The 23,554-nt window shown below is 35.5% G+C and overlaps 1 protein-coding gene across 3 annotated transcripts in view; it reads right to left on the reverse strand.

The window, feature by feature from the left end:
* Positions 1 to 23,554, reverse strand: part of Adam22 (ADAM metallopeptidase domain 22) — a 175,720-nt gene that overhangs the window by 125,728 nt on the left and 26,438 nt on the right. For all 3 annotated transcript variants that reach the window (XM_013026069.1, XM_013026068.1, XM_013026067.1), the window contains exon 3: positions 22,909 to 22,985. In XM_013026069.1, coding sequence (XP_012881523.1) covers positions 22,909 to 22,985 — 77 coding nt within the window. The remainder of the gene's footprint in view (positions 1 to 22,908; positions 22,986 to 23,554) is intronic.

Raw genomic sequence — 23,554 nt, forward strand, 5'->3', positions numbered from 1 at the left:
TTAAAGGTCAAAATACCATATTCCCATTTCAAAATAAGCCCAGTATACAGATATATAAAATCTGGAAGCCTTTGTCTCCTCTCTAAAGAGACAGTAAAATACTAGATCTCTACATGAGGGAATTGTTTATTCATAATGGTATATTTTGAATTTCAATTGCCTTTCATGCTATCTTGGAATAAAGCTTCCATAGTATTTTTGTATGTGTTTCTATTCCTTTTAGCAAAAAGACAGGCAAGTATCAGAGTATTAAGTGCTTTGTGGAGAAGATATCACATAAAATCTAATAAATTCTCTTGAGCCTCTAAAGACAGAAGCATTTTCAAGATAATGCAGCTTTAGTGCTTGATTTAGAATGTTGACTAAAAAAGCAAAATCAAACAATTAATAGTGAACAAAAGAGAGAACACCAGGGGAATAAAACAACAAAGCCAAGGCCTCTTTTACCTCTCCACTGCTTTATCTCTGTATACAATTACCACAGCTAATTATTAATACACAGTTAATAAATGCATTAAAATTGTTTTAATTCCTCTGGAAAAATATGCATTTTAGGCATTATTCTAAATAGACAAAATATTCACATCATCAGCATCAGTGCAGTCAGTTATGTTAAAATTTCATTTGTTGTTGTTTTTGTTAATAAATTCATTTGATGTGTGCTGGAATTTATTTTGTTTAATTTTACAGTTGGTCCTTAAAATCCAAGATGTTTTAAAATTTATCATAATGAATAATGCAATAGAAGAGTGCTTTTTGGTAGGTATGAAAATAAATAACAGGAATAGAATGAAGGCACTGTAAAATCATTAGTCTTCATATTTATCTTTCAAAATAATGCTCAACACTGAACCCACATGTCTATTCTGGTTGTTTTATTGCCTGTGACTATACAATGAAAAACAATAAGATACAATTTTAGTAACAACTCAAAAGAAATTCCTTTTTAGACACTTATTACAGCTGTGTTTTTTCAGTTCTAACTAAAATACTCAGTCTAAACACTACACTGTGATTTGTACTTCTAATTGATGTGTATTTTTATCTCTCTGTGCTGTTGCTTTCTGTCAACACTTTACTACATGGAGGCAACAGACACCAAAACAGCAAAGAGGAGTTTAAACAGAGAACAGCAGGGGAGCTGTTTATTTTTCAAAAGAGAATATTTTATATAGCAGGAATAACAAACTGGAGAACTAAAAAATAATAGAGGATTGCTTAAAAACACTGGATCTAAAGACATAACCCAGTATTTTTACATATGATTTTTCCAGTATCTAATTATTATTAAATTACTAAAAATAGCAGAATGTCATTTTAAGAGATGACATTTTATGGCATTTAAATAATTCTAAGTGAAGAATGTATGAATGGTAAAGTATTCAATTAAGACTGAAACCTTAAGGTTTTGGTGATACTAAAAATGATTCTAAAATGATAGGTTTTAATTCCATATTATTGATAACCTAAATCCAAACTAATTCTGGTAACAGGCCAAGCATCAAAAATTTCTCTAACAAGTTTTTTTAAAGTTTTAACCATTTCAAATATATATTTGAATATGTAGTTATGCATTTACACCAGTCATGTGTTCCTGAGCAATTTGCTATTTCTGATTCTAGATACACCTAAAATGGACAAAATGGAACCTATGCAGGTAAAACAATTAAATCACACATTCACAATCATACTACATATATGTTGTGTGCTATGAATTTCATAGCATTTCCTAAATGCTCTCTTTCCACCTTTTCTTTCACATCTATGATATTGGTGTCTTTCTGAATGCTTAAAGTAACATGTCTGTCTCCCTTATGGGTTTTCTAAATTTGAATCTGAAGAACACATTAACATCCTCCTTCAAGTAGTGCTACCCATGTACCATTTCACAGGATTTTAAAACATAAATATAAATGCTTTCAAAAATATCTTTCAGCAGCAACTTTGAATAACACGCCCACAATTCCTTCAACAATCCTGTAGCCAGATGTGCTTTGGGGCTGAGAAATTGTTTAATTTTAGAAAGATAGCAATATGCATAGATCACATGTTACTTAATGTCCCCAGTACAATGAAGGACAGCACGCTATAACCAACCATGCTTATATTTCTGTACCAAATGAAACCCATGCTAAGAAGAAGAAATAAAGATTACAAGTAGGTTAATGTATTATAGTAGGCAGAATTTTTGAGGTTCCCATCTTTGGCTATTTAATTAAATATTTTTCAAAAGATTGTATGAAGAAATTTTGCACATAGAATAAAAGTACTAATCAGTAAACTATAAAATAGAGAGATTAACTTGGATTGTCTTGGTGGACAACTAAGATCACATGAGCCCTTAAAAGCATATAAAAGACAAAAGAATTACTTGGAGGGTTGTAGTGGAAGACGACAGTAGAGGATAAATGAGCAAGGGAGGCCTGAGAGATTCAAAGCTCAAGAGGGACTGAGGCCGCCATTGTTGCATTGGAGGTAAAGGGTTCTATTACTAGGGAAGCCAGGCAGAACAATCCAGACAGGTGATGAGGCTCACACCTGCAATCCTAGCTACTCAGGAGATCTGAGGATTGTGGTTCAAAGCCAGCCCAGGAAAGAAAGTCTGCAAGACTCTTATTTCCAATTAAGCAACAAATAGCCAATAATCAAGCTATGACTCAGGTGGCAGAGTGCTAGCCTTGAGGGAAAAAGATAAGGGACTGTGCCCAGGTTCTGAGTTCAAGCCTCAGTACTTCCACAAAAGGAGTGGGAGAAGGAGGAGGAGGGGAGGAAGGAGGAGAGGGGGAGGGGATGGGGAAGGCTAAGGAAGGAAGGAAGGGAGGGAGGGAGGGAGGGAGGGAGGGGATCAAAGGGGAAAGGCAGGTGGAGGAGGAGCAGGAGGAGGAAGAGGAGGAGGAGAAGAACAGGAGAAGAATTCATGGCCAACAAAGAGCAAGGAAGTGGTAAATTCATTCCTATGGTCTCAAGAAACTAAACTGTGTCAACAAAATAAGTTTTTTGGAAGCAGATTTCTGAGCCTTGAAGATGAAGCATACCCCAGACTACACATTGATTTAGATCTGTGAGACTGTAAACAGAGGATGCAGACAAGCTAAGCTATACCCAGATTTCTGACCCAGGGAGACTGTGAGATGACAAATGTATGTTAAGTAGAAACCTTTAACAACTCAAATAATACAAATAATGTATATATTTCTCTATATGCATGCATATACACATATACATACATACACATGTACTCATGTATATTAAGCACTAGTAAGGTTTTTGAAATTAAAAATTAATTTTTTTTCTTTTTTGAGATATGTTCTCATTAGCTTTGCATGTGTTGACATCATGGTCCTCCTGCTTCTATCTCCTAACTAGATGAAATTGAAGGGATTTACTACTAGGAATAGCTAACAAAAAACAATTTTTAGGTACATAAACAACAGCAACAACCAACCGCTCCTGCAGGAATATGTAAGGGAAATGTTAGGTATAGCTCCTTGTCATCAAGACAGTGAAGAGAAACTATGAAGGTTAGTTGGAAAAATAATCACCAGATCAGTGGCTATCAGCTATAAATCAGTCACCCTGTAGGCGTTTGAATGTATTTACTAGGTCCTGGCTACCAATGATTCAGTATGTTTGGGTGAGGACCCTGAATGTACATTTCTAACACTTTACCAAGCTGATACTGCTGGTCCAGGGAGTACACTGGGAAACCACTGCACTAGTTGTTACTAAAATTCCACAGACAACTGTAAAATGTAGACTAGGGAAATTGTCAATGAAGATGATACAATAAAAACTGACTCTGACTGGAAAATTATCCCAAAAGTTAATGTCTTTGGAGGATAGATTTACAGGTAGGTTTACAGCTCATGAGAATAGCTCTTTTGCATGTCAGAAACAGAGACCTTCACGTACACATGTAAAGATGGAACAATAAAGCTTGTTGAGTTTGTTTGGGAAGAAGGGGCAGGAGATGAGAAAAAATGATGGAGGGAGTAATTCAGATCAAGGTACCTTATATGCATACATAGACATGTCAAATTGAAATGCTTTTTGTACAACTAATATCAAAAATAAGAGAGAGAAAGAGAGACAGAGACAGAGACCTAGACAATGCCTACTTGTAATCAACAACATGAAAAGGGGAGAAAATGTTTCATCCTAGCCTTCTCATTCTCAAGATTATTTCTACAGAGGGTAAGCTAGATCAACATCTGTTATTTCTCTCAAATTCTGGGATTCATATCCATAGACATGTGTTATAAGTTAAGGAAAATGCCTCTAAAAATGGCTAGAAGAGCTGTTTCACAGCCATTTCACCAGTTGGATTTGAAAAATATCTATTCATGTGATAAGGTTCTGGAACTTTATGTGATTGTGCACTTAAAAAGGCAAGATGCATAGCAAAGTAAGAACTAGAACTTCCTGTGATTTCTTAAGCTTGGTCTTTCTGTATGCTAGAATCTGAGTTACAAGCTTTAGTAGAGGAACCAGAGTTACAAAAAGAACAGTTGAAAAGTTAGACTCACTTGCAAATTAGCACCAGAGAGGCAGAAAATAGTGGGGGAAAGATACCAGATCGCCACCAAAAGTGTTGGTTTATGGATGACCAACTATCATTTTCACAATTATGAAACTGAACTCAATTACTAAAAACAAAATCTGGTCAAGTCACTACTAAATAACCCCATGCTGCTGATCACACATAGGGTACATATACATGGGAGGGAAACTAGGAGGACACAGAACTAGAGGGAATCGGGGAAAAACATACAACAGCGGGACCCATCAGCCACACTGGACACTGACCAAAACGAACCAAGCAACTTAATGGCAGCGATGGGAGGGAGGGAATGAGTGGGAACAAGGGAACAGCTGACACTATGCAAAAGGAAAGGAATGTACATATCACCCAATGTGGAAGAAATACTGTATTGTCAAAGCCCATAGAACTCAAACTTTATTGACCATGATAAAGACAATTTGTCCCATGAAAGTTAGAATGTGTTTGTGAATTTAACTAAGCATTACTATCCCACAATATTGTAAAATGTGTGAAATTATGTAATCACTTAATCACAATAAAGACTTGGCAAAAACAAAAATAATAATTTTAATGGTACTGGGTAGGGAGCCCAGAGCATTGTACCTGCTAGGCAAGTACTGAGCCACACCCCAGTCCAACAAAATATTTTTTGTTAAAAATACAGAAGTTTTTTTTAGCAAGAGCTTTATATTAAAATTCAGAAACTTGCACAGTTAACATTATTAATAATCTCATTAATTATTAATTAACTATTTCACTCTTTTCTTTCTCTTCAGGATTATCACTTGGGTCGGTTTCTGGTGTCAATGAGTTCCTGGGTTCAAATCATCTTTTGAATAGTTCTGCATATTTCTGCTTTTTTTTTTACAGTGAAGTTTAAGAGTTATAAAAATCCTGTTCTGACTTCCTATCTCTTCTGAGTACTTCCATTAAAAGTTAATCCTTTGAGTTACCACAAATAGTCAAAAATATCTCTAAAATATCTCTAGGGTTTAGAGCCATCCCGTGTAACATCATAGATCAAGGTGGCAAGAAAACAGATAACAGACCTGATATGCCTGGACAGCCATTACCAGAGGCAGGACAGCATGCACAGGATGGTCACAGTGATGGAAACATGAACATGACGGTCACAGTGAGAGAAGAGGCCAAGTGAAGTCTAATAGAATGGCCTGAGGCACAGGCTCTCCCACAGAGGAAAGTTATTGGCTCAGGTAGTACCCAGATCAGGGAACCAAAGGGGTACATTTCACAGTGAGCCCTACCTTGAATACTTCTAAACTGATTATTGAGCTGTTGCAGAGATCAAGCTGTGTCCTGCTCTATGTTACTCCATATTGTACAGCACAGAGGCTTTCAGGATGAACCTTCTCCTGAGTGACTCATTTTAGAAAACAGCAGTTGGCTCCATTTTAAGAGCAAATGTTGAGGCAAAATGACTGCACATCTTATGTGCAAGTAAGTAACCACTATCTATCTAGTATAAGCCACTGATGCACAGACTGACAAATAACATATGAATTCAAGTAAAAGTTTACCATCTATTAATTTATAGTTATCAAGAAGAAATAGACACATGGACATACCAAAACTATATCAGAAAAACAGTACACATATGACCCTGCAATCCCACTTCTGGGCATTTACCCAAATGATTACAAACAAAGCTATACTAAAGCTACCAGCACAACTAGGTTTATCACAGCATTATTCACCATAGCTAAGATATGGAACCAACTCAGATGGCCCTCAGTAGACAGATCAAGAAAATGTGATATATATATATATATATATATGTATGTATAGTGGAATTCTATGTCTCCATCAGAAAGAAGAACATCACCTTATTTAGTAGGAAATGGAAAAACTTGGAAAAAATCATATTAAGTGAAGTAAGCCAGACTCAAAGAAATATAAGTCCCATAGTTTTACTTATTTGCAATAATTAGTATATGTCTAAGATAATCTTATCAGATGAGCAGAAAAGCTCAAAAGCTTTGTACACCTGACCATATAAGATGATGCTAAGCAAAATGAACCCAAAGATATGGACACAAGAGGTTTCTCTTTGTTGTTATTGTTTTTAATGTACTATGTGATTTTTTTGTTTCTTTTGTATTTTCTTCCTCCTATGGTATATTGCTATTGTCACTATATTTGATTTTGGTACCTTGCATCTTGTATATACATTTATCTAACTTGGGGAGGGGAAGAGGGATAAAAAATGCTGAAACAAGGACACAGGATGACCCATTGCAACAATACTCACAAGGCACATTGTTGGAAATGAAATTTACAACTTTGGGGGAGGGGGGAGTGGAGGAGGTAGGGGAGGGAAGGGATACTAGGAAAACAAGCAAGGAGGGGGTAAAAATGCTGGACAAAAAATGTACTCATCACCTTACTGATATAACTGTAACTCCTCTGTACAGCATCGTTACACAAAAATAAAATTAAAAAGAAAAAGAAAAAAGTAAAACAGGCCCGGAGCTTATCAAGCAAACCAAACCAATGAATGATGCAACTGCCTCACTATGACAGGAGACATGCCTATCACAAATGTTTAAGACCACTCAGTGATTTGTCATAAATCACAGGATTATAGACAACCAACTCCCAACTCTGTTCACTGTCTAACACAGCCAATCTAGAACCTGTCAGAATGGAACTAACTCTACCTTCAATCCATTTTTTTGCTTTGGAGCCCTACACAACTTAAATTCTTTTAGCCATTTTCTTATCTATCTATCCATCCATCCATCCATCCATATGTAATGTGTGATCAGAAAATTAATACTAATAGTTAGATTTGAATTGCCAATGGCCACAAATACCAAATGAAATCAGTAGTATTTACTAAATCAAAGCCAATAAAATTGATATCACTTGTAAATTTACTGTTATTCAATCAAGTCAGACATTGCAGAAAGTCAAAACATGTTTGCCTATGTTTCTGACACAGCTTGCTCACAATAGCTAGTTGTGGCAGAATGGAAAAACATAGGGCTGGAAGTGTGGCAGTGGTAGAACACTGGCATATAAAGCAAGAGATCCTAAATTGAAGCCCCAATACCACCAAAAAAAAAAAAAGAAGAAGAAAGAAAAGAAATAAAGTCATTACAGAATTTCTGTGGATATGAATAACAAAATTAAAATGAGTTAAATCCAATGAGAATCACCAGTTTACAGTCATTTGGCTCATTGTTTTTTAATAAACACACAAATTGTGGTATAGTTAGTACTTAAAAGAATTCTTATTTCAACAAGGCTATGGAATGAACTCCATGGTGATATTATAATGGCACCCAGTCCATTTATTCTTTCAAGTCACTTTATCCAAAATTATCTTTGTTGGACCTTGCTGTCTCCAATATCTACACTATATTCCATAGTTGTGCAACTCTTATTAGACAGCTGGCAGAAACTAATTGGTCAGAGATCTCTCATTTCCTATATTCATTGGGGGAAGGGGAAATGAATACCTTAAGCTTCAGAATTAATGAGTCAGAATTAATTAATAAGTAGCAACTACTCAAGAGAGAAAACTCTTCCTTTGCTAAAGATTAGGAGGAGGGCCAACACAAATCTGCCCCAAAATATTTCAAAAGTTCTCAGCAAAACGTTTTGATTCCTATACTAAAATAGAAGAAGAGATGGGCTTTTTGTCTTTTCTGGAGTGACTGGGGTTTCCCAACTTCCAGGTTCATTCGGATTGCCATGTGAATCAGATTTTCCTTTTTTACTTTTATCTGAAAGCAATATTAAAATATTCTATAGGAAATCTATTTCATAAAACAAATAAGTATAATCATCACTGACAGTAGATCTAGCTATGGAAATCTATAATTATTTTGTGATCCAAGAACACTAGTCAAAATAGGCTTTTCATTAGGTAGTCAAAACACAGCCAATGCTTGTATTAATCGCTTTCCACTAATACAAATGGAAAGATAGAGAGAGTAGACAGTAAGATTATGGGAAGCTCTCCTAATGGTCTCTATCTGGATAATATAAGCATTATAAGCATTCTCCTTAGAATTATCTTGGGATTTATGTTTGTTTTGTTCTGCTTTATTTTAACAACAGAGTCTTGCTCTGTGACCTCTAGCTCTCATCTTCCTACTTCAGACTCCACTGGGATTATAGGCATGCAGCTTCATCCCCAGTCCAAAGGCTGTATTTTAAAAAAACCAAAGAAGGAAATTTAAATAAAGCAGTAATATGCATATATACACAAACTTGATTCTACTTTGCTTAGCTCGATTTATCCTTATGAAAGGACTGCCTTGAGCTTTGTACAGTATCCTCCCCACACATGAGCCCTGCCTTCTCAAATTTATAGAAAGCTCTCCAACCTCTGGAATCCTGATGACTTTAGGATCCCTTCCAGAAACTCCTTCTGAAATAATTTCCCACATCTTAGCTTTAATATTGCTTTCGTTTTTGGATCACTCTCTGGCTCTTTGCCAGGTACATCTAATGGACTAGCTAGTACATTCTAACCTCAGTTTTCTTTGCTCTGGGATTGCAGAAAAGGTGATAGATGTCCAGGTAACAACCAAAGCAACTTTTGTGCCTAGGAGAGGACCTTATGGCTAAACTTCAGGTTAAAAGTACCAGTTTTCAGCTTAGAGTAAACAAGTAAAGAAATATTTTTTAAGCTAGGTGCCGATGGCTCATGCCTGTAATCCCAGCTACTCAAGAGGCTGAGATCTGTGAAGATCAATGTTCAAAGCCAGCCCAGGCAGGAAAGTCCAAGAGACTCTTATCTCTATTTAACTATCAGAAAACCAGAAGTGCTATTGTGGCTCAAAGTAGTGGTAGAACACTAGCTGAGTTCAAACCCCATAAGAAAAAAAAGAAAAGAAGTTTTAGCTAAGATCTAAGAGATAAAAACAAAATGGACAAGCTAGGTGCCATTCCTGTAATCCTAACTACTCAGGAGGCTAAGATCAGAGGATCATGGTTCAAAAACAGCCAGAGCAGGAAAGTCTCTAAGACTCTTATCTCCAATTAACCAGCAAAACACCAGATGCAGAGCTGTGACTTAAGTAGTACAGTATTAGCCTTAAACAATAAAGTTCAAGGACAGCATCCAATCCTTGAGTTCAAGCCCAAAACCAGCACTACATAAATAAGTAGGTAAATAAATAAATAAAATCGACATAAATTTTCTGAGGGAAAACCAGTTGGAGGTGAGCAGTAGGGAAAAGAGAAGATAGAGGAAGAATACGAAGCTTAATAATATGTATATGTGAAAAGGACATAATGAAACCTGTTTGTAAAAAATGTGAGAGGTGGATACTGGTGGCTCACGCCTGTAATCCTAGATACTCAGGAGGCTGAGATCTGAGGACTGTGGTAAAAACCAACCTTAGTAGAAAAGTCCGGGAGACTCTTACCTCCAATAAACTACTCAGAAAATGCCAGAAGTGGTGCTGTGGCTGAAGTGGTAGAGTGCTAGCCTTGAGCACAAAGAAACTCAGGGACAGTGCCCAGACACCTGAGTTCAAGGCCCAAGACCAGTAAAAAAAAAAAAAAGAGATAGAAAGGATATTGAGGAAAGGGGAGATAAGAAAAGGGAAGGGAGAGCTGGAGGAGTAGCTCGAGTGGTAGAGGACCAATTGAGCCATAAGTGGAAGTCCTGAGTTCAAACCCTGGTACTAGCAAAAAAAAAACACAACTTTGCATAATTAATAAATACTAATAAAATATGGAGGGAAAGAAATGTAAGATCTGAAGAAGGTTTAGAATATTCTGCCAATAGTAAAGTCTTACACAAGAGTTTCATTATAAGTCATACAACAAAACATCATAGCCCTGAGGCATATAGAACTCTTTCTAGATTTGCAATGGACACAAAACGAAAAACCTGAAGCTTTAATAGCTATTTATATTTGACACTATAGCATATACATAACAAAAATAGTTATATCATACCATTAAATATTAAAATCTACATTGAATAACACTTCTCAAGCAACTATACAGAAAACTACCATATGACCCACTTCTAAGTCTCACCCCAAGAGAAATGAAAACTTAGATCCATACAAAAACTTGAATGTTAATGTTCAAAGAAATATTATATATGATAGCCAACATGATTTAAATATTTAAATTCCCATGACCAGGTGAATGTACAGATCTAAGGTGATACATCCATATAATGAAATTCAGTGATATAAAGGAATGAACTACTGACACATGTTAGATACATCATAAACGAACTTCAAAACCATGGCAGCTGAAAGAAGCCAGACAACGGACTACCAATTAGTCCAGGCCACCTTAAGCAAAAATGAAAGACCTAATCCCAAACATAAATAAAGCAAAAAAGGCAAAGGGTATGGCTTCAATGGTAGAGTACCTGCATGGCAAGCGCACTGTCCTGAACACCATTAATAAAATACAAAAATGAATAAAATAAAATGTTTCCAAATCTATTCACAATATGCAAAGATAGCTAAACATTTAAAATATGTGCATATAAAATACTTTAATTTAAAATATATTAAGACATATAAATAAAGTATGCATGGTGATACCAGCATTTTTATTTTATTTGATAATAGAAGTGTTTCTAATAAGTAAAATGTGAAATCAGATTGTTAAAAATAGGACAAGCATTTAAGGCAGGACCTCTTTGTAGAGAAAAACTCCAGGTCAATTATTAAAGGGAAATTCCAGAGGTAAAGACCCAAAGTAAAGAATGAAACAATAAACAAGTTAAACATCAGGTTACTGAAATGTGGAAAATAACAGCAGAACTCGAGAAAAGCCCAGATCAGGAAAAGCCAGGAAACCCTGAAGGTCGTTTGTTAGTTTAGACTTGGTAAATAGAAAAGTGTGGAAGGTGTTTTGGCAAATAGAAAGCTTGAGATGTATGAAATGGGTTTTTGGTAAATAGGATGTACTTTTATAAACAAAAAGATTGGAGCATGTTTTGGTAAACATCAGTTAAACATCTAAAAAAGGGAAAATCTAGAATGTGGTCTTTGTTTCTGACTAATTGCTTTATTTATTGGAAGTTGTTATTTGTCATGTACACAGGCCACCTGCATGTGTCTCTTTCTGCATACCACCACCTGTGCACGGCCTCTTTCCTTTCTAAGCCACACTGTGAGAGAGCCTGGCTGGTATGCTCCACTACCCAATGAGTGGGGTCTAGTCCCCACACAGCTAATAAAGACTCCTTTGCCTTTTTTTTTCTGAGTCGGTGGATGTATTTGCAGGAACTGTGATTCTACAACATTCATTGTTAAGCAGAATGCTGATTCAGAAAGAGCTCATATTTATCATATAACTAAATGTAGTACATACTTCTATAATTATATATAATTTCTATACTACTGAAAGTAATGTTCGAGTAAATTTTCTATAGACAAAAATTTATTGCACATATCATTTTAACCTTTGATGTGAAAAAGGATTATTACCAATCTCATTTAAGATTGTAGATACAAAACTTTTTTTGGAGGGTGGGGGTGGTCGTAGGGCTTGAGCTCTGGGCCTAGAGCTCAAGGCAAGTGTTCTACCACTTGAGACACAGAGCCACCTCTGGTTTTCTGGTGATTAACTGGAGATAAGAGTCTCCTGGACCTTCCTGCCCAGGCTGGCTTTGACCATAATCCTCAGATCTCAGCCTCCTAAGTAGCTAGGATTACAGGTGTGAGCCACCGATGCTCGGCTCAAAACTTTTATATAATATAGTATCAAGTTTATTTCAGTAGTTACTAGTAGTTTACCTGGAGAGACTGTCTTAAAATTTTTAATGTAAAAACTGCTTTAAAATGCAATCAGTTAAATTATTCTAAAACAGATTTAGTAAACCTCAGAATTCTCCAATCCTTTGGGAAAACTTGAACTAGCAGAGAAAAGCAATTGTACTTGTGTTAAAGTGTTAATTACATAACAGTGCCCCTACAAGTCCATTATTTGTCAGCTAACACTATTCCTGAAAAACATCTTATTGAAGTGTTAGCTCACAAAATTGGGAGCCAGAGCCTTAGCATCAAACTGTGTGATCTGATCCATTCTCCATTTTATGCTCAAAGGAAGACCAGGTAAGGAAATGAATTGGTGGTCAAGTATGAAGGACTTCCACATGCGTTAATGTTAATTGAAAAAGCCATGATTTGGAAAGTCAGAATATACCTTTGAGAATAGAGGTCCACTTTCATTTTCTCAGAATGAATGTCCTATTGCTTTTGCCCTGATTTATGATGAAAAGTACCTTGGATAAAGGAAAGAAAAGGCCTGTCTTTTTCTTGTCTTGGTTCTGAGCAGAGGACAGACACATCTTCTCTCCAAGTAGTGACACTAATCCTCCACAGAATAGAAACAAAATTTCAGAAATAGTTCAAGGAACTACTTGAAGATGAATATTTTGTTTTGTTTTTACATACAGTAGACCCCCTCTATATTTCCCAGGCTCATCTAGAATTTCTGGCTCCAGTGATCTTCCTAATGCTGGAATAAAGGCATGTATAACTATGTCCAGCTGAGGTGAATGTATTTTAAAGCAGGAAGGGCAGCAGAGTGTGTGTCCTAATTATTTAGTCAAAAACAGGAACTTTAATGTTTGTTTATAGTCACAGAGAGGCTGGCAACATCTCGTACATAACAATGAATTCTCCCACATAGCAAGGCAGAGTTTATTCTCTGAAGTCATGAATAATTTTTAATTAGTGAGATATCATTAGAAAAAGCAGTAAGGTAGAAACAGTAATAAAAAGTCTGATCTTGAAAAGAAAAATGGACTCTCATGATTTGTGATTCAGACTACTATGTCAAATTCAAGAGAAAAAATAAAAAGCCATTAGTCTAATTCAGCTACTTCAATATTGAACATTCAATAAGGTCCTATATAACACCGACAAGTAATTATTAAAGTATAATAGAAAAATATCTCATCCACAGTAGCAACAAAACCAAGTCTATTCCTAGGAAAATAAATTTTAAAAATGTCTTGTTGTACTATGACCATTCAAACAAAAATACTACATTTTATTGAAAGATTTGTTTATGTTGAGACAAGTCTCACTGGGTAACCCAGGCTGCCTGGAAATTACTATGTCACTATACCACAGCCTGGCCTTGAACTTAGAATCTTCCTGCCTCTCCTCCCTCATGATCACTATGATTGTAAGTATGTACCACTGCAGGCAGCTTTCATTCTCTCTTAAATCCATTCCAATCAATTCTATAAATATGTCAAATGTGTATGCTGTACTCCATCAATATGTACAAATATCACGTCGATAAAAAAAAACTTCTGGAGTTTGAACTTGAGTTTGCTTGGCTGCTGTTCTACCACTTGAGCCACACTTCCACCTTTTTGTTGGTTATTTTGAGGATGGAGTCTTATGGATTTTTCTGTTCTGCTTCTCCTTTTCCTGTTCATAGGGTTCTTTCTGCAGGGCTCCTCACTGATGTGTGGAAGGGCCCCTTGACCAAAACGATTTTCTCTACTTTCTAATGATGAAAACACTGAAAGATATTCAATAATGCTTATTCTCGATACACAATGGAGTATTAAATAAATGGTGTATTAAATGTAATATAAAAATGCCTATTTTGTCCAAATTACAAATAGGTTTACTAACAGTTAAATAATTATAATGAAGGGGGTAAAAAAATTATTCTGATTTCATTTTAGAAAAGGTAAAAATATCTAAGGAAAGTTTTCAATGGTAAGAGGTGGTTCATAGAATAGGGTAAAGAACAATGTGAGAGAACCCAGATGTCAACTTAAGAACTAAGCTCCAAGAAGCCAGTGGCTTGAGGTGTATTCTTATCTATTCCAGAGGCTGAGATCCAAAGGTTTGCAGTTAGAAGCCAGCTTGTGCCCTTACAAAGAAAAAGAAAGTTCTGGAGATTTCATTTCCAGAATAACTGGCAAAAAGCCAGGCTATAAGCATGGCTCAGGTGGTACAGTGTCAGTTGAGCAAGTGCAAGACCAGTACAAAGAAAAAAGAAGGAAGAGAGGAAGGAAGGAAAAGAAGGAAAAGAAGGAAGGAAGGAAAGAAGGGAGGGAGGGAGGGAGGGAGGAAGGGTTTTGCATTTAGAAATTATCTTGAGAGATGATAAGACTACTGGATTTGGAAATATTCTCTGATAATCTATCACAGAGCAACTAATGTAAGAACCATGCCTGATGGTGAACGCAGAATCAGTTTATTGTGGCACAATGTGCAATATGCTGTTCATAAAAACAGAGAGGATGCTTCTTAGGTACAGTTGTTTCTTTTCCTATATCCTTTGTTTAAGACAGTAAAAATGTTAACACAAGGAAATTTTTGCCTGAATAGTATCAGTGACAATGTGAAATGATTTGAATCTTTGGTTAGTCAACTTTATCAAAGGAAAGCATTAAACAGCATATTGTTTCAAAGCTCCTAATAAATAACCTTGTAAAAATTGTTTCTTGTGAGTATTATGAAAGTGTCCAGAGGTTCCAGTTTTCTAGATATTTTATAAATTTAACTTTAAATAACCATTCCAGTAAGATTAGTATTTGAATTTGCAAATTTCACAGTGGCATTTTTCTGAATATGTACCTATAATTTATTTCAATGACAATATTTCAAGTTTAGTACATTATAAGATATGTATCTTGTTGCAATATAATCCATTCATAGTTACAAGCAGATTATATGGTGTATTGATATTATTTTAGAGTGCTAGCTATTCTTTGACTCATTTGTTATAAAGGATTAAAAAAACAAAAAATTAACGAGCAATTTCTCCATACCAACTATTAAAACACATTTAAAAGAATAATAGATAGCACAATACCAGGCTCCATCATCAATGAACACATCTTCAGAAGACATTGCTTTGAAAAAATACATTAAAATACAGCGAAACTGAATCTAATGAACAAATAATCACAAATCAGTAAGGAAAAGAGTGAATAATGCAACAAAATATAGAGGAATCAATAACCTCTGCTTTGACTATCATCCAAAAGTCTTTCCATTACCTACAAGGCCTTAGATATTTTGGCTTCTTTTTCATTTTTAGCCTCATCTAATAATTTTTGTGGCTTGCTTTGTTCTATTCTCCTAAGCCACCTTTCTGCCATGCTAAGCATCATGACCCTTTCTATTTTCCCTTTGCCTAGGCTCTTTCCATTCAAATGCTATCTTCTTAGAAATGGCATGTCCCTGACAATAACTGTCAATAATACCTTCATCCTACACCAGACACACTATTTTGACATTGTCACTTCTTAGAAATGGCATGTCCCGGCCAGGTGCTGGTGGCTCACGCCTGTAATCCTAGCTACTCAGGAGGCTGAGATCTGAGGATCACGGTTCAAAGCCAGCCCGGGCAGGAGAGACCGTGAGACTCCTATCTCCAATAAACCACCAGAAAACCGGAAGTGGCGCTTTAGCTCAAGTGGTAGAGCGCTCGCCTTGAGCTGCAGAGCTGAGGGACAGCGCCCAAGCCCAGAGTTCAAGTCCACGACCGACAAAAAAAAAAAGAAATGGCATGTCCCGGGGCTGGGAAGGTGGCTCAGTGGTAGAGTGCTTGCCTTGCATGCATGAGGCCCTGGGTTCAATTCCTCAGCACCACATAAGCAAAAAGAAAAAAAGCCAGAAGTGGCGCTGTGGCTCAAGTGGTAGAGCGCTAGCCTTGAGCTGAAGAGCTGAGGGACAGCGCCCAGGCCCAGAGTTCAGGCCCCACGACTGGACCCAAAAAAAAGAAATGGCATATCCCTGACAATAACTGTCACTAGTACCTTCATCCGACACAAGACACATGATTTTGACATTGTCACTCTAAAATTACCCTATTTTATACCTTCCTTGTCTCTGACTACATTGCAACCTTGTAAGGATGTAGTGCATATTTCCTATTTCTTCTGAGCCTTTGGGTTCTAGAAGATCACTCAGCATTCAATAGGGACTTAAAAGCTTGTATGTGCATACAAATACATCTTTATGTATAAATGCATGTTTATATGTATTTATGTACATATGTATGTATCAAAATAGGTACTCATGTATGTCTACATATATGAATGATGACATGATCTCAAACTACTCAACACAGACTTGTCTTCACAATAATTTTATGTTAGTGTACATATGGGCAAATATTCAATATAATAAGTTACAGGGGGCCTGGGAATGTGGCTTAGTGATAGAGTGCTTGCTAGCATGCATGAAGTCCTGGGTTCGATTCCTTAGTATCACATAAACAGAAAAAGCCAGAAGTGGTGCCATGGCTCAAGTTGGTAGAGTGCTAGCATTGAGCCAAAAAAAAAAGTTCAAGGACAGTCCCCAGGCCCTGAGTTCAAGCCCCAGGATTGGAAAAAAATTAGGGGAACAGCAAGATATACAGTTATGAATTAGTTAATAACAGTAAAGTATATTATTCATTATTATCACATGAAATCAGTTAACAATAATCCCTTCTCACCACTTATTTCTATAACTTTCATCAACCAACTATAAATAAAGTATAGCCACTACGTAAATGAGACTTCCAGAGAGCTAGCTTTTAATTTCAATTGAACTAATACATATCCTCTTTCCATTGTGATTCCTCCTCCTTCTGCAAACGCAAAGCTTCCAGTAGAAAGCAAACAAGAGGTGACTAAAGAAATGACAAGCTTGAACTTGACTAATTGAACATAATTTTGAGTATTCTTTTCCTGACCTTGTTTCTACTCCCTTTCCTCCCCCTCCCCAGTCCTCATCCTCAAGAAGCCTCCCATTCTGCACTGCCAGTGCCATTGGGGGACATCTGCCATGTCTGAGTTGCTAATTCAGTTCTTCTCCCCACCAACCATAGTTAAATGGGGGAGGGGGAAGTGGTGGACTGCTATAAAGATCACAGAATAAGAGAAAAAGAATTTTGCTATATTGAAATAAGAAAGTAAGTGGGTGAGAATCTGTAAAACAGTCAAAATGTTGGCACTGGATCATCCATTCTCTGAGAATCATACAACAGAATCTTTTCTTCAAAGAAAAAAAAAGATTATAAAAGATAAGTTCTTTCTTTCCTCATTATCTTTTAAATTTTACATTAAAGCCAACTTGCTTTAGTTCATATGAAATGTTTTTTCTTCTTTGGTGTGTGTGTGTGTGTGTGTGTGTGTGTGTGTGCGTGCTGTGTGTGCTGTGTGTGTGTGTGTGTGTGTGTGTGTGTGTGTATGTGCTGCCAGGTCACCTAGTGTAAGAGGATTAAGGAATACTACTGTAAGAATTTTTTTCAATACTCTCACACTACTTTGGACAGTTTAATTATTCACTTCTTGAAGAAAAGCAGAGATTTACAAGAAAAAGACTTGGCCTTAACTGCTCAGATAATACGATTAAATATCTTTTTCAAGCCCTTTTTTTCTGAGGAATGCTTCACAATAACCTACAATACTTGTTATTGCCCTCTGAAAAGTCCAATTATAGCCTCAGGATGAATTTGGACAAGCCAGGCCATATGTTCAGCTTTATTAATATATCTGTCCTGAAGAGTAAAATTTCATAACTATGACCCCATGAAGGAAAATTGCTTCCCACCATTTCTTTCTTCATAATTTGGACAAAATAGGAACTGGATGTGCTTTTTGTTTTTAGCCTTTCCATATTTTTTATTTTCCGGTAGAACTTAAAACTCAAAGGGTGAATGAACTCTTGTATAATCTGGTTATAGATAATCTTGTTTACTGAACATTCTGAAGGAATATTATGTAATGATATTTTTCCTTCCATTCCAATCTAAAAATATGTATTATTAGATCCACTCTGAAACTGAAATCCAGCTACATACTTATTCAATTTTCTCCCACTTAAAAAAAGTACTTGATTCATCCATAGACCTGGAATTGCTTCATGTAAAAAAAGAAAGCATTCAGGAGGATATTCAATGTTTCATCTTCCTGCTATAAAACCAACAGAACAACAAAGACAATACACAAATTGAAACCATAGAATAAAAACCTTTCACATAAAACTAACAGAAAAATTTTATATCAGACTGTAGTTTTATAGAATAAAGAAAATAGCTACCTGTCTTCTGGCAAGACAAATCAAGATCAAACACATTAGGAAGATACAGACAGATCTTGGAGGGCCAAAGAATGGAAGAAAATGTCTTGGATACTTCATCACAGACTAGCCCAAATCCATACTTCTCCTCAACAAGAAGTGTTAAATTTTTGTTGTTTTTGTTTTTATTCATTTGTTTTGTTTTTCCTTCTTTTCCAAATTATTTGTAATTCTCAGTAGTTTCTCTTGAACTCTTATTTCCTCTACCTTTATCTCTTAGTATCTTCCCATTTTCTTCCCGTCCTCAAACTCATTCCTTGGAGCACTTTATTTTTAATACTTATACACTTCACCATCATTAAGTTACAGTTTATCCCTAAAGAGTCCAAGTTCTGTTCTTCCACAGACTTATTGGGAAGGTAGTTGAGGTTTCTTACTATATTTAACTACCTGGTTTGTCACTGTATTGTTGATCTTGTTATATACTGTTTTGGGTTTTTTCTCATCTGAGAGAAAGTAAAAAGAGAAAATCCAACATATACAGAAATAGCAATGTAGAAATAGAAGCAATATGGACACACAAGGAGAAATCACTCCTTCAAAATCTTGTAACTATTCAATAACTGAATCCAAAATACTGACTTGGCTGGAAATATCAGCTAAAAAATGTTAAAAACCCTATTTTTAAACATGATAATGAACCTCAAAGAGAGTTCAAACAGATAAGTGAAGTAAAGAACTCAATTCAAGATCTAGACATAGATAAGAAATTCATGAAGAAAAGTGAAATTGTGGGGGAACAAAATCAGAAATGTTGGAAGTGAAACCCTCAGTAAATCAATCAGAAGAAAAACTTCCAAGAATGGAGGAAAAGACTGAAGAAAAATTAAATTTAGACAATAACAATAAATAAATAAATAACTATGATTTTAGACTTCAATAATTCTGAACCATTGCTATTGCACATGTATCCAAATGATTACAACTCAGGCTAAAATAAGCTCAGAATACAATATAGGCACTTGAACACTCACATCCACTGTTGCACTATTAACTATAGCTATATCTCCAAGTAGTGGAAATAGTCCATATGCCCTACATTGGATGAGTAGATCAAGAATATTATATAAATATATGTATATATGTAAACACTCATATATACACACATAAATCAGGAAGAACAATATATAGAGATATACAGATATATAGATATAAAGATATATATATCTACATCTATTTCTCTATGTGTATATATATACATATATATACATATATGTATATATATATATGTATATATATATATATATATCCTCAGAGAGACAATCTTGTTCAATATAATTCTGGAACTCCTAGCCAGAACAATAAAACAAGAGAAAGAAATTAGAGGAATGCAATTAGAGGAAAAGAAGTTAAAATTATTCATATTTACAGATTATATGATCTTATACCTGAAAGACCCTTAAAACTCTACTGAAAACTTCTGAGATCTCAAAAACACTTCTACTAAAGTAACAAGATACAAAAGTCAATATAGAAAAATTAGTTGCATTTCTATGTCTTAACAGTAGAGAGATATAAAAAGATATCATGAAAAGAATTCCATTTTCTATAGCCTTACCAAAAACAAAAACAAAAAACTTAAGAATAACTTATGTTCGAAGGTGAAAACTTGTCAATGAAAATCATAAAATATTGAAAAAAATCAAAGAAAACACTAGAATATGAAAAGACCTCTCATGCTCATGGACCAAAAAAAAATATTATGAAAATAGCTATCTTGTCAAAACCAATGTATATGTTCAATGCAATCTCCATCCAATTTTCTAATGACATCCTCGACAGAATTATTTGAAAACACAAGGACCCCAAACCAACACAGCAATCCTGGAAAAAATGAGTAATACTTGAAATAATTACAATTTCATAGTAACAAAAACAGTATGTTTTTGGCACAAAAACAGACAGGTAGACTAATGAAAGAAGAAGACTCAGAAATAAGCCCATATAAAGTCAGCCAGTTTTCAACAAAAATATAAAAAGCACAATAGAGAAAAGAAAATCTCTTCAATAATTTTTTTTGGGAAAACTGGATATTTTTTACAGAAGATTGAAACAAAATCCCTGTCATACCCTGCACTGAAATCAGTCTTACTTTAATGTAAGACCTGAAACCTTTGCAAATATTACCCAAAAAAAAACACATAGAAAAGTTATAGATATAAACAACAACTTCTAGAATAGGATTCTAGTTCAGCAAATAAGAGCCAGGATTTACAAGTATATCAAACTAAAAAGTTTCTTTACAGAAAGGAAAAAGAAAGGAACAGCAACTAGAAAGAAGAGGCGGTTTACAGAATAGGAGACAATCTGTGCTTGACTATTCATCTCACAAAGAAAAAAATAACCAGACTATATAAAAATCTCAAAAAACCAAACTCCAAAAGAACAACATAATAAACAGGCAAATGAACAGACAATTGTCAAAAAGGAAGTACAAAAGTACCAGCAGGGCTGGGAAGGCAGCTCAGAGGTAGAGTGCTTGCCTTGTCTTGCACGTATAAGGCCCTGGGTTCAATTCCTCAGCACCACATAAGCAGAAAAAGCCGGAAGTAGTGCTGTGGCTCAAATGATAGAACACTACCTTTGAGCTGAAGAACTCAGGGACAGCACCCAGGCCCAGAGCTCAGGCCCCACAACCGACCAAAAAAAAACCCACAAAAAGGTACCAGTAAATATGTAAAAATTGTTCACATCCTTGGTCATAAAGGAAATGTAAATTTAAACACTAAGATTTCATCATATCAGTCAGAATAGACATGACCAACAAGGGGGAAAAAAAGGCTGGGAAGGATGTGGGGGGGAAAAGAACTCATATATTTTTAGTGCAACCACTCTGGAAAACAGTTTAGAAGTGTTGCAAAAATTAAAAATTGGTGCTGGGTGTTGGTCACGCATGCCTGTACTAGCTACTCAAGAGCCTTAGATCTGAGGATCATGGTTGGGAGCCCAGGCAGGAAAGTCCATGAGACTCATATCCAATTAACCACCAGAAAACTGCAAGTGGAGTTGTGGTTCACAGTGCTAAAACACTAGCCTTGAGCAAAAGAGCTGAAGGATAGCACCCAGGCCCCATGTTCAAGCCCCATAACCAACCAAAAAAAAATTAAAATTGGACTACCACTCTTTGGAATATCGCCAAAGTAACGTAAGTCAGGGCACAATAGTTACTTGCACACCGAAGTTCTAGTAGTATTATTCATAATCATCAAGTTATAGAATCAGTTTAAATGCCTTTTAGCTGATGAATGGATAAAGACAATACAGTATATGTACATAATGGGGTATAATTTGGCCATAAGGAAGAATGGGATTATGCCATTTGCAAGACAATAGAAGGAACTGGAGGTCATCATATCAAGCAAAATAAGTCAGGTTCAGAAACGCAAAGGTCACATGTTTTCTTCGATATGTGGAAGCTAGACAATATATATGTATATATAGATGTGTGTATAGATATGTATATATAGTCTCTACATATGTACATATACATATGTGGATATACAGACTATATGTATGCACATATATACACATATAGAGACCATATATATGATATATATAATACATGATTATAATTATAAGACTGCTTGAACTGGGCGCTGGTGGCTCACGCCTGTAATCCTAGCTACTCAGGAGGCTGAGATCTGAGGATCACAGTTCAAAGCCAGCCTGGGCAGGAAAGTCCACGACACTCTTATCTCCAATAAACCACCAGAAAACCAGAAGTGGTGCTGTGGCTCAAATGGTAGAGCACTAGCTTTGAGTTGAAGAGTTGAGGGATAGCACCCAGCCCCAGAATTCAAGCCTCACGACTGACAAAAAAAAAAAAAAAAAGACTGGTTGAGGAGTCAAGGAGGAAGGGGTAAAGGAAAAAGAGAATAATGGTATGTAAAAAATACCAAAATATATTGTGTTTGAGTGAGGATGGCATAAAGAAACCTACTGAAATCAGTTGAACAAGAAGAGAGATGAGGGACAGGAAGAGTAATAGAGAAGTTAAATCTGAATGATACACCACAGTAAAACTTCTTTATGCAGTAATTTTCTAATGTGTAACTTAGCTTAAACAAAACACAAATATTTTCGTAACAAGTCATTCACAGGAAAAGTTAGAAAAACTCATGCCTTTCATTTAGTCTGAAATTTGTTAGAGCTGTGCAATTTATATCTTGTATTCATCAGACTTTATAGTTTTAAATGTGGTAGGTATAAAATGATAAAGTAAATTATAGTAAGTAAAACCTTTATGGGAGGACAAGAAGTTGGATTCAGTGTAAGCACAGTGAGGATAACTCAGCAAATACTTACTGGTTTAGCAGAACATCGAGAATGAATGAGGTTCCAAAGGCATCAACCTGGAAGCTTGCCCGATCAACATGAGTCAACTGCAACATCAAAAATGAAAAGGCTTTTCACTGCTCAGCCATAGCAATCAGATGATTAATATTTCTTATAATTATTTGAAAAGGCTTACAGTAGCACAAATGGGAAAACCAAGTTGATATGGAGAATAACAGAAAGCAAATTAAAGCAAACTCTGTGCTTTTTTAAACATTCCATTTCCAAGATTTTACTTCATTAACTTTATTTTATATTAAAAGAATATAGAAAAATAAACTTTATTCAAAATTGAAAATATGCTCGAGTGAAATAATATGGTGAACATGATCTATTTATAAAGAAGATGAGTAAAACTCTAAAATAATTTTTCCATCATATCTCAAATACATACTTACAAACATTTCAGTTCTAATTTGCCAAACCTAACATAGATGTGTCTACAACTTTCTAAGTTCATATTTGAACCTCTGTATATCTATAATGAATGCTACCGAAATTTTCTTGGATAAAAATAATTGCACACAATGGAATTCTATGCCTCCATCAGAAAGAATGACATTGCCCCATTTGTTAGGAAATGGAAAAACTTGGAAAAATTATATTAAGTGAAGTA

This window comes from Dipodomys ordii, unplaced genomic scaffold (assembly GCF_000151885.1).
Source record: "Dipodomys ordii isolate 6190 unplaced genomic scaffold, Dord_2.0 Scaffold90, whole genome shotgun sequence".
Taxonomy (NCBI): Eukaryota; Metazoa; Chordata; class Mammalia; order Rodentia; family Heteromyidae; genus Dipodomys; species Dipodomys ordii.